The following is a 12,978-nucleotide window of genomic DNA, read 5'->3' on the forward strand; positions in this document are numbered from 1 at the left end:
GCCCCGCCCCGCCCCGCCTCGCGGGTGCCTCGCGGCGCCGGTTCGCTGAGGCGAAGGGCAGCGCCGCCTTCGCGCCGCCTCAGCCCCGCGCTGGGGCTCTCGCTCCTGTCCTCGCCGCGCCAGGGCCGCTGGCGGTTGCGGCTCCCTGCGCCTCACAGGAGCGGGCAGGGGTCCGGGGTGCCCCCGGTGCCTCGCAGGCACCGCCCTTTGCTTGTGCGGACAAGCGCGATGCGCTGCTGGACCCGGTGTGACAGGGGCCCCCGAGGAGGCATCAAGTGATTAAATGAGGTGAGGTTTTTAGCTCAGCTTAGCGAAATCCAGTCTCCCTCCCGCAAGGGGCCGTAGCGCTCCACCCAGCGGTCAAAACAGCTACTCGGGGACAGCAGAGGGTCGTAAGACAGTTATAACGTGCTCCTGTAGAGTCACACAGGGCAGCTGTAGGTACGTTCTTGAAGAGATTGGCTCAAAACAAGTGTTTACAATCCCACATCAGCTCAACAATTTAACAAGGAAACCAGTTGAAAACACAAGTGCAAAGATGAAAAATCCAGTAAGTAAAACAGCTCTATAAAAGGCAAGATACATTTCACTTCAGTCCATTCTCATGAATATCAGCTATGGTACGTAACTTTTTGCCGTTAAACACTTCAAATCCTCAAGCGCAAGAACTATACGCAGCTGTATGTTTTCTTGCACGTGCCCTCAGGAGCCCTTTATACCTAACAGTTTGGTTAACGATGGGTATCCACACAACTCCCGTAACTAGGAACATCAGGCCAATGGACAGACAGACAGGCCCAAGAGCATGTGGGACGTCCAGGTATTTGGTGAAGTGGAGAGTGCCAATGATGATGCTGCTGATGACGAGCATTCCTCCAACGACGATGAGTGTAACTGGTTTGCTGTAGTAGCACCACAGACTCTCAGCATTGGTCATGGGATTTGGTTCATTTATCTGTACTCTTACAGAAGATGGAAAATCAAGAACAGGTGAAGCCACTTCCTCATTAGGGGCTGCCTGTATTACAGACATTATTCCACAAAATGTGTYGTTACAAAAATCACAAGCTGAAGACTTCTGAAAGAAAAGAAAAAAAAAATTAAAAAAGAAAGCACACATGCTATTTATTTACTTAAAGTGTCTTTCACTTTGGGACTTGCAGTAACAACATATAAGATCCACTTCTATCTTAAAATCACCTGTAGTACAAAAAAAAGCCTATTTTGCTATTCTGATTATTTTGTTGATCTTTCAGATTTTAAGGTTTAAACCTAGCTTAAGTAAAAGACTTGTAATAATGCAGTTCTATTTCTGCCTTGCCTTATAGCGTTAAGTAACCATCTTAATTATGACTTTAAAAATGTAAGGGAAGGAAGATAATACGCCAGTTATCCAAATCTCCAAGTGAGGTTCGTATGCCTGCCTAAATCTTATGATTTCTGATCCGTTAGATTCAGGATAGCTTTTAGGAAGYCTAGCTAATGTTAGGATCCTGAGAGCAGTAGGAACTCTAATAATCATATAAAAGAAATAAAAAAGTTAAAAGAAATAGCTATGCCATTTTGTTTAACTTGAAGATTGCTAGGATTAAAAATCAGATCTAACTGCAACAGGAAAAAATAGCGCAGGAATTTTAAGCAAGTCAATATTAATAATCCTAAATTATTTGGAAATAGCTATTAAAAACCTGAGTTCTAGCCCTATAGCATTCATATGTGCAGCAAGTCTAGGTCCCCAAGACCTAATTTCTGCAAAATGAGTCAGTTATGTATTTCATTAACTTAATTAATTTCATTAATACTTAATTTCATTAAGTATTTCAGACTGAGTTAGTTACATATTTCATTAGAGTTGTAATTTCTGACATTTATGGCAGTCTTTTGAAACATTTCCTTCCTAACTCTGGTTTATCCCTCGTAGATACCACAGGTTAATGCCCACTCTAACATGGAGAACAAATGGGAAATGTGGAATCAGATCCAGTCAGAAAACAAACAAACAAAACAAACAAAAAGACTTTGTGCAATAATACAGGAAATATTTTGTTAGTATCTTTATTAAACCTTTTGAATAAGAAAGAAAACTCCCTGCAGAAGCCTGTCTTTGAGCTAAATCAAGAGGGTTTTTCTGACAGCAAATATTAACAATAAAACAGGTTACATAGTTCATTTCATTCACTTAAAAATAAAAAAAAAGGGAGGTGGAAGATACTAATATTTTGGAAGTTTATTGACTTCCTTTCTACCCTCCATGAAGTCACTACACTTTCAGTATTTTTAAAGGAATTTTAGGTTCACAGGAAGGATAGCCAAAAGTGTTTTACTTACAACCTAATTTCCCTGCAGCACTTCTTCAAGAAGAGACAAGTGTTCTAAAGAAAGCTCCAGTCCTATTTGTTCAAGTGCTCCAAGAGCTTAAATACAGCATGACAACTCCTTATTTTTAAGATAATTTATTCTCTATTAAGAGACTAGTAAACAGACAGAATCAGAATTTATTGCTATTAAAAAAGACTAAGTTATGTCAAAGTTAAATAGTTAAGACTAACTACTGGAAGTGTTGCTTTGTGTAAAAATTTAACTGAAGTCCCTTTTTAAATTCAGAATTATAAGACTCTCAAGAGAACTCACGGTACTATGGTTTTATTATAAGACTCATAGCTCTGCTAGCTGTTCCATGAACGTAGGAGGAGCTAACAAACTATCTACTCCCTTCTTTTTTTTTTTTTTAATAAACAAAAATTGTAAGGTCAAAGATACAGTACCTTAAATAATTATTCAGATGCCTGTTAAACCCTTCACATTCTATTTCTAAAGTCAGTCAGAACAGAACAAGAATTACAGGAACAAAAATACTAACAGATATTTATAGACCAAGTATTTACACATGAACATACCTGATTTATTTTAGTCTCTTGATGCCTATTCCCAGAAATGTCCTTACATAGGCTCAAACTTGACTATTGCACGCTAGTTGTTCATTTAAGACTGAACTTTATACTCACTAATGTGTCTTGCAGAGTTAAAACAGCTCAGCCCTTGGGGAGGTGTTTTCCATCTTACTTGCCACCAACAGCACACAGAAAACTTTCTTTTCTTTTCTTTTCTTTTCTTTTCTTTTCTTTTCTTTTTTCTTTTCTTTTTTCTTTTCTTTTTTCTTCTCTTCTCTTTTCTCTTTTCAATCCACAGTTATATTAAGGAAATAAAGTGGTAGTTTGGTCCTTACAGATGGCCAGTTGGAATTAGCAAAATTGGAACAACTGTGTTTTACACCTGATTTGATTCTGTAACACATCAGCAGTAGACATAGCTTCAACTTATTTGGAATGAACGTTAGTTTTCCTTATTTCCTCCTTTCCTGATTAGCAACATGACAAGATTTCCTAACTCTCTTAGACAAGCATGAGAAACATTAATAAGAAATAGTTTTCTGAATAAACAAAATTAATTTAACTCCTTCGTCATTCAGCACTGATTTTCAATGCATATAGTTTGTTGAAAAAGTGGGAAATATAACTCTTTGTAACATTAATGGTAATTTGGTGCTTCTAAGCAGAAGTGACTACTGCAAATGACTCTAACTGAAGATSTGCAGTACTTATATCAAATTATTTCCCTCTGATTTTCTTAATTTTAAATAATTTTTAACTAAACAATACACTGTTTAAAAGAAGAAGAAATCACACCAGTAATTCCATATCTCACTTATTTAACTGTCAGAGTCCAGAGTACTCTGCAACATAAAAGAACAAACTGGGCTATAGCAATCTCCCTATATTTCTCACACCATGGGTTAGTTTGTAGCTGGATCAGCTGCTTCGCATGTCTAACCACCTAGCTGTGTGAATTCCAGTTTTGGTATGAAAGAAGAAGCAAGACTACTGCAGTCCTGGCATGGACTGGCTCAAGCTGCCAGAGAAGTATACATTGTGTTCCAAGGCAGTTCCTGTTAATTTTTCCAATGTGAAAAATGTTTTTTTCCAGTCCCTGCAAACTAGTATGTTTCACTATCAATTATTGATACAGACTTTATGATCTTCAGAATTTTCTGCACATCCACATCCACAATTAAGAAACATTTTATTTTAGCATGAATGTTTAGAACAAGAACATGCTTGCAGTCAGAAGGTGACTTTTCCATCCACTGCTATTATGGAATAGACACATCCCAGACTAGAAAGTGATACGATTACTTTTGGTCAAGACAGTATCTTCTGTCAGCATGGAACTAATGGTGATTATTGAGTCAGACTTGCTTTTTCTTGATTAAATAAAATTATGATAGACTGGAATGGAAGGTCATGGATTACAGAAAGTTGACACCATCTATCAAGCTGAACGTTTTCACGTTCTCTGGTGTTTCTTTTACCACATTTTATTTAACTTGATAGTTTATAGGCATCAAAACTATCGGTACAGGATATCCTTAACAGGAAATAGGATAGGTTCTTCAGAACTCAGCTGCTTACAGATTGTTGGCTAATGTTGTCTTCTTTTATGATTTTTTTTTCTCTCTGAACTTGAGTAAAGTTTTACTAAGAAAGGTTTTTATCTTTAGGGGTTTACATCACAATCTGCCTTTTATTCTCACTCTGAGGAAGGTCTGAAATAAATCATGGAGAAAACAATTTGCTTATTCTGTAAAACTTAAAATATATAATTTTTCAGTTCCGCAGTGTGTGTTTTTTGTGCCTCTGATTCAAGTAGCTTGTGGACCTCTAAATTCATTTAAATTTTGGTGTTTTTCAGATGGAGGAAACAACTGTATTGTGACCAACTTGTAAGGATACCCTCAACTGTTCAGGAAGCAGAAACAGGTCCCGTAAGTGAAGGTAAGGAGATCTTGTTTATGTCATAAAGAATAGCTGATACAAAGATACAAGTAAAAAGGCTAATATATTAGCTTCAGGATTTTTTTTTCTGTTAAAAAAAAAACAATCAGATTTGAGATTAATTTCCTTCCATGGATAGAGAGAATAGACAATTTTTTTTTTTTAAGAATAATCTTAATCTTTGCATTTATAGGTATATATATACTCTTGGATTTCTCTCACTTTATTTATAAAGAATAAAGCATTCCATCCATATTGCTGAATCTTGGTTCAGCATTCAAGCCACCTCCCAAAGGAAAGTAGAATTGAAAATAACTTGGGAAAGTTACTTCCTTCACTGATTCAGATTTAAAAGAGTTTATCTAAGTGCTCCAACAAACATTCAGCACTTCTACCTTTTCTAGTAACATCTGTCAATGGGTACAGTCAGAAGAGTTCTTTCAGATTAATAAGCTTTCTTTAGGCAAAGACATACATCCAAGAAAAGGATAATCTCTGTAACATTAGGACACACTGTTGTGCCAACTGCTGTTGTAATGAGACTGCTGCTTGGGGTATTCTTTTCTCGAGTCTTTATCACCAATATGACTTCTAAGACCATTATTTGTATTATACTAGCACATTAAGAATCTGCAGAGATTCTGATTTTGCTAACCACTTAACATGTGCATCTGTATTCCCAAAGGATTTGCAAACAGCAATTCAGGTGTTAAAAGGATAGACGTATGAACAGTCATCAGTAAAAGCCTGCATCAGTTCTGCTGTTATTATCCCTTTCATAAAATAAAAATAAATTTAAAAAAGCTCAGAGAATAACTTCAATAAGCTTAGCTTGTATAAACTTCCCCAGAAGTTACAAGATTAGTTTATCTTTGGGTATTTTTGTCACTAAACAATTGCCTCCGTGTCTATTAAGTCTTAGTAACACAGAAGAATGTTCCTTCTTGTTCCATCAAACAAAATATACCATACTGAGTTTAAAGCACAGTCCTTTGCCAAAAAGACAGAGGAGGATGTCACTCTAATGTTGTTACTAAAATATTTTTTAACAAGATACATTTACAGTAAATGACTTTAAACAAAAGCACTGCATTCTGTTTATCTTATGTGAAAACATACATCTGCTAACAAGYACAATATATTGCTATCATCCGTACCAGCTTTAACTTTTAATTCCTTTTAGAAAATGAAAAAGTATGCACAAAATTGCAGTAAAAAAAGACAGGCTAATTAGACTGTTACTGGAATGAGTCTTTTTTTAGTGTAATAAATTATAAAATTCACTTTCAATGAATAATATTTCACTTGTCATTCTCTATGAAAAATGTTATTAAGAATAGTTGACTAAGAAGCTAGAGAGATAATACACAGTAAATAATGCTTTAAGTTGCATCACAGTCTACAGACTGGGGCCTGATACAGATTGCATGGTATTTCCATAAACTGCTGTTTASTTTCAGTCTAACCTTCTACAAGCTACTATTCAGTTCTGTGGCCAGCAAATACCTCAAGTTAATAATTACAAAATACTTAAACTGGTATGAACTGTATCTGTTGTATTCTGATAAAAAGAGTACTTATGAAATGCATTTAAAATATGAAAATGTAGCAATAGAAACATTAGATGTAAATGTATGTGATTTATTTTTATATTAAGATAGTGTTCAAACTCAGAATATTTTATAAAAAGAAACATATTGGAATCAGTTTGTTATTATCTGTATTACAGTAGTATATAGGAACTGTTATCTTATACCAGAACCCTATTCCCCTGCCTGTGGAAATAGATCAAAAATACAGTCTCTACCAGTGATTTTATAGCTTCAAAAGATGAATCAAGTAAATGCAAAGTTGTGATGAGACAATATCGATAAGCATGACTTTACTTGCAAGATAACTTTTGTCCTTTGAAGTTCAAAGAAATATAGTTCTGTCTGTCTCTGAAGTGTTATGAACAGCACAGAAAAATCCCAGAAAGTTGCCTTTAATATAACAGACTCCCCAAACAGAGCCAACGTCTAACTGTACATGAGAAATACTAAAAAGGATAGAAATAGATTGTGACAGGCCTTGCGAAGTAAAGAAACCGTATTTGGTGGAATAGGAAAGGGAAAACAAGCCAAGGGTTCAAAGATGATATAGTCAAAATTGCAGTTTAGTAAGTTTGCTTGTATTTTAAATGGATTTTAGACTGCATTTGCTAAAATTATAAATGACTTYGCTGACTGCAATGTGAACCTGCAACAGAGTGAATAAAGGAGTCCCTGGACAGTTGAATTGTTGCATGAGCTCTATAAAATACAGAGGAATTTATTATATTCCACTTCTAAGGCAGAACAGATACCTCTATTCACAGGAAGATGGGAGAATTGGGTAACGGAGAGCTACATTATTGCTGTGTGAAGAACGAACAAGGAAGAGGAGAGAATTCAAAACAGGAGCCGTACCGAAAGATAATTTTCAAATTAAGTAGTTATTGTGAAGAACAAAAAAAAAAACAAAAAACAAAAAACAAAAACAACACATAGAGAAGAAAGACTGAAAAGAGTGGATGTTGGGGGCAAAATTGCAGAGACATAACAAGATAGAAAAACAGTTTAACCAATCAGGGGGATGGATGAACGAGTGACAGTAAAGAACAGTTGATTGACAATGGAGGCAGAATCACAGAGGAACTAGCACAAGATGAAAATAAACTGCACTGCCAGGAACTGTTGAACTGTTCAAGCTACTGAACCCGCCTTTTGCTTGAACTAAAAGGAAAAATATGCTTGCTGATAGTAGCATGTATAGTTCTTGAACACTTGTGCAAAATACATAGAAGAAAAAGTTTCTTATACTATTCACTGCTGAAAAAGACTACTTGCCATTTCAATAAAAGATCCTACATTATGAAAGAAATCTATACCAACACGTTACCCCCCCTCATAGCTATGACTCTCAATTCCAGAAATCTATACCAACACGTTACCCCCTCTCATAGCTATGACTCTCAATTCCAGAACTGACAGTTTAAAGTTTTATTTTGAATAAATATCCAAATCTACTAAATTGTCCATATTTTTAACCTGCAAATACCGAAGTAAAAATAGCTAGAATACATTAATCTTTGCCTGTAGTCAAGCTGCTGACTTACATACCTGGAATAAAATTGATAGATCTCATCCTATTTTCATTATATTGAACAATTCAAGAAAATTTATAGCAGCTATTTCAGATTTAACATTGTAAATTTTAAGCTAAATTGATTGCTCTTGGTACTTGTTTTAGMCTTTATTTGTTCCAGTGCCAAGTTATGCCGAAGGAAAGAGGTCACWCTATGCAGTATTTCTCAACTTTTGTATAGAATAATCACCTCCCGCCCTTTGACACAAATTCTTGAGAATTTATCTTTTCCTACTCTAAAATAGAAGAAATACAGTCAACCAAGTTAGTGTGTTTATTTGTTCCAAATCCTCTGTTAGAAGGAAATACTAACAAATCATCACAGGTCTCAGTGAAAAAAAGCTCCTAGGATCAAATTTCCTTAAGAAGCTGCTTTATTTCATGAACACATTGACTTCCTAAAAAGACATCATTGAAATACTATATAAAATGTTATAATAGACAATACTCAGGCTGACTGTGGGCTGTGTATTTTTTCTTGGGTGTTCGTTCATTTTTGCATTTTGGAAGATTTCTTGGGTGACTGTACTATTTTGCCAGCTTTAGGTGTTGCAAAAGACTTCGCTTCAGGCTTTCTGGGAGTCTTTCTCAGCTCTTTTTCCTTTATTGCCTCCTTTGGCATGCTGAACTGCTTGGCTTGTTTTTGTGATATCTGCAAGTCTGCCTGCTCTTCAGTAACTTTATGTTTTGTTTTTGGAGTCTCCTGAGGTAGAGATCTTTTTCTCTTACCAAGGCGTGTTTTGGTTTTCTTGCCCAGCTTGTCACCTTTTTCTGGACTCTGATTTGGTTCTGTTTTCTGTATTTAAAGAGACAAAAAAGCCATTACCCTTCCACATAAGAAGCATCTTTACTTTTATTCCAAGAAAACAAATCAGTGAAAATTATCATAAATGACAAGTACTTTCTATCAACTGGACTATTCCTTAGCACAMATCTGTTCACATTTCAGGCAGGAAGTGCAGAATTAACACACCAGTCATGAAAAACTGCTACATGTAGCAATGTAAGACATTAAATAGATTTAACTGATACATGAACATCCACCTGTTTGGCCAGCCAGGTCACTGAGCTAATCTGCTGGCAGAACTTTATACCACAGTCCATTTCTTCCTACATGTCTGGGCTTACTAGATTCAGCAGAGCTGGACTTTAAGTAGAGCCAATCTGTCAAGATATAAACTGACTATGCACTAAGCCTAGTACTCCCTAGAAGCTGACACATATTCCCAAGAGCCTCCCATGAGAGCAGTTTGTTGTCAACAGATCAATTCATTCAATGCCAGAGCTGATAAAGCTGGAGTTGAAATCATACCTCATCACATGAGCTAACCTAGGCCTACCACACAACAGCAGCTTGAAACAAGCTATTTAARTTTCCTTGGTGGATTGCACATATTCATAGCTGTAGACTGGACATTCCTGAATGGACACAGAGTTCAAGGGTATGATCCAATCATGAACTAAACTGAATTTAGAAGTGTTATTGTTTTATTCATCTATTTTGTTTCAACTAGGATGTTGTTAGACATGAATACGATTTAGTAGTCATGTTAGTCACATGATCCACATCTCCAATACTGATAATAATACAACTRTAGAGTATTTCACAAAAGCTGTCAGCTTTCAGTTTATATTTTGTGATTATTAATACTGCATGCTACTAGGCTACAGAACGTGCTATCTGTTTTTTCTGAAGTTTTGCAGTCCAGGCAGAAGATACATTAAATTACATTAGAATTAATATTTACAAGCAATTTTTAATTTAAAAATTAAACAAACATTCAATTTAATTATCAAGCTGTTTCTCAATCTTTTTTTTCCTACTTTTGACTTCAAACCTGCCATTTTAGCTGACAGAACTGCCACTACTCAAAAGTGAAGAACAGTAAGTACTAGCTTCTTCTGTCTAGAAGAGGGGTTAATAGAAAAGTTCCCAAGGTATCCCGTCTCACCTATACTCAAATCTTTGCTTTCATGATATTTTACAAAAAAATAAAGAAAAATAAAAGAAACAATACCATTTCACTTGAAGTATGTTGAAACATACTGTTCTCTAAGGAGTTTAATCAGTTCTGGATGTTCATTTTTAACCATAGTGTAAGTTTCTCAATATTAACAAACAATTAAACAATTACCTTCAGCTCAGCTACACTGGTTGGTTTTTGAATAGGCACTAGCTGTGGAATTTCTCCATCATCATCATCATCTGGTTCTTGGACTACTTCTGCTTTTTCTTTCATCTCCTGCTCTTCCTTAGCAGCAGTAGCATTMATTTCAGTTGTCACAGCAACCTCACTTGAAGTCAGTTTTTTACCTGCTTTCTTCGGTTTCTTTTCCCTTTTTTTCTGAAATTAATTGCAAGTTTATCTCAAACATACACCCACAGTACTTCTACRTATATAGTGATCTGTCTTAGTATGGTTAAAACATAAGACATTCTAGCAATGTCAATGTAAATATTGTTGTTCTAGAGACCTGACTGGTCAATCATATATAAAACAAACAAACAAAAAATGCATAACTGTCTGAGTGAGAAGAGTTCCTTATAAATACCACATAAATGCACAATGATAATGTCAGGATTACAGCCTGTAAGTTGAATACATATGCTCTCAATTTATTTTGGGCACAGAAACATCATACAAAAAWCTGTGCAAAGAAACAGGTGATATTTAAAAAAAAGTAGGTGAAAAAACACTAAAGTAAGATGTAAATATTTGAGCTTGTGGATTATTCAGATGCCACTGATTAGCTGATGAGTAATGGATGCATAGTCTTAATCTGTGCATATATGTTAATGAATGTATTTTTGGATGGGAAATGTGAAAATAAGCATTAAATTCAAGCAAAAAGTTCTGAGAAGAAATATCAGATCCCTACAGTTAAAGGGTAGAAGCTTATAACTTAAGAGAACAGCCTGCTACCACTCTATTTCCAGTTTGCTTTACAACCTATCAGGGAGTTTCCATGATTTCATGATACTGAAGCAAGTGCCCAGGAGTATCTAATCCATTTGTAGCCACACATGCCTGGGATCCACTGCCAACACATTCAAAACCAACATATTAGATACTATAAYGCATAAACACTACCTAAAGAACAAGTTGTTCCGTAGGGTTTTATGGCTTAGTGGAAAGAATTTTTTTTACCTCTTCCTGTTTATCGACAGATGGCTCTTTGTCAAGCTCATCTAAGTTGGAGATTTGTGCAGTAAAAATTGGAAGAGCAACTGATTTAGCTGTTTTGAGGTGAAGAATTTTTACGTTTTTCCAATTCTGCAACAACAAAAATGGTATATTATATAAAATAACAAAGCTGAAGCCAAGAAGTTTCATAATTCAGCACAACTGGTCAGCAGTACCTTTGGTAACTTCTTTGCAATCACCTCAACTGCAGCAATGACATTTTCCAATATCTCATCAGCTTTCATTCCAGTGTGACCTATACGTGCTGTACTGAAAGCAGGGAAGAACAGTGTTTATGCACAGGTTAAAAAAACAAACAAACAAACAAAACAAACAAAAAAAAAAACCACCACCCACTTCTAATCAATTATCAATTGACTTGTTCTTAGGTATATCCAGAAACGAAAAACCCACTTATCTGCAATTATCTTAATGGATGGTTTGCTATTGCAGTAATCTTCTGTAGTAAGTCACAATGAATTTACCCATATTACATTAACCTTTTTGTGTTTGGATATGTAGCTTATACCTTATATTACCAACCATGTTGCAGATTTAGATGGACTTAGATGCAAGACAAACAAAAAAGTCTTAGAAGAATAGATTTTGGAAGCAGTTTTTATCTAATTTAACAGTAATATTTCTAAGATTGTATATCCTGTTTGATAGTGCCTAGAAATTCGCCTAAAAATTCCTAAGCTATCAGGAAAAAAAAAGATAAGTGATACCCTACAGTAAGACTTCTCATTAAGAAGAATTTTATATATATATATATATATATATATATATATATATATATATATATTAGACATTATGATTCAAAATGGCCTACATCTAGAATGGTGACTCTTAACCTCTTTTATTCATATATTACTAGAATATAAACAACTCAATACTTCACTTGGACTATAGTACTGTAGGAATTTTGACTTGTACTTACTAACAGCAACCTTTGTTGGTAACTGGGAGTACGGTTCCCTGGATATGTTTATGCAGTTCCTTAGCTAGATTGCTGGCTTTCAGGTTTACAGATAAAGGTACCCTTAGAAACAAAGAGSAGGGAGAGGAAAAACACTTTACAAAGACTCAGTTTTATAAGTTACCGCAAAGCACTCGCACAAAAGTTAAAGACCTACTTTTTACTTCGATAGAAGTGTTTTCCTAGATGCGAGGGCAACAGTCTTCTAATTCGGTCATCAGACAGAAAGAGATCAAACCTGTTCAGGAGACGACGTTTTGCTTCAAACGGTTTATATTCTTTTCTCAGAGTTTTGTATGAGATGATCTGCAATGCGAGCAACAGGTTAGTCTAAATTGCTGAAAACAGCCTAGAATACTTTTTAAAACTGCACAGAAGTAACTTGTATAATTGCTAGTCTATCAAGATATGTTATTTTGTCCTCCTTATTTTTGAGCACTGAAGATGACTAAGTGAAAAAGGATACTGTTCTTTTTATTTAAGAGTCAAACAATATGGATCTCTTACATAATAACTGCATAGCACCAAATAAAAATGCAGCAYGTGGTAACATCTAAACAAAGTAAATATAATAATAGCAAGATTTTTCCAATTTTTCTGCCAGCAGCATAAACAATACAAYGGAGGTCCTGGGGATTTCACATCGTGGGTTTTTTAAATTGTTGGTTTATTCACATTAAATACTGAACCATTGTATCTAGCAAACACATCTATTAAAGATTCAKCTTTGAACTGAAGAAATTACTACAAGTAAATTATTAAGTTTAATGAAAAAAAAGCAGTTTTAATTTTCAGAAAAATGATCAGCGATCATTAA

General features: G+C 35.2%; 1 protein-coding gene across 1 annotated transcript in view; it reads right to left on the bottom strand.

Annotated features, from left to right (window-relative positions):
* Positions 1-8,353: 8,353 nt before the first annotated feature.
* Positions 8,354-12,978, bottom strand: part of RSL1D1 (ribosomal L1 domain containing 1) — a 6,042-nt gene continuing 1,417 nt past the window's right edge. Inside the window, exons 2-7 of the mRNA XM_085300670.1 lie at positions 12,319-12,491; positions 12,123-12,224; positions 11,359-11,452; positions 11,147-11,272; positions 10,133-10,342; positions 8,354-8,793 (exon numbers count right to left, since the gene is read on the bottom strand). Coding sequence (XP_085156796.1) covers positions 8,488-8,793; positions 10,133-10,342; positions 11,147-11,272; positions 11,359-11,452; positions 12,123-12,224; positions 12,319-12,491 — 1,011 coding nt within the window. The 3' untranslated portion in view covers positions 8,354-8,487. The remainder of the gene's footprint in view (positions 8,794-10,132; positions 10,343-11,146; positions 11,273-11,358; positions 11,453-12,122; positions 12,225-12,318; positions 12,492-12,978) is intronic.

Source organism: Rhea americana, unplaced genomic scaffold, assembly GCF_003343005.1.
Source record: "Rhea americana isolate MKP2758 unplaced genomic scaffold, rheAme1 scaffold_10, whole genome shotgun sequence".
Classification (NCBI taxonomy): domain Eukaryota; kingdom Metazoa; phylum Chordata; class Aves; order Rheiformes; family Rheidae; genus Rhea; species Rhea americana.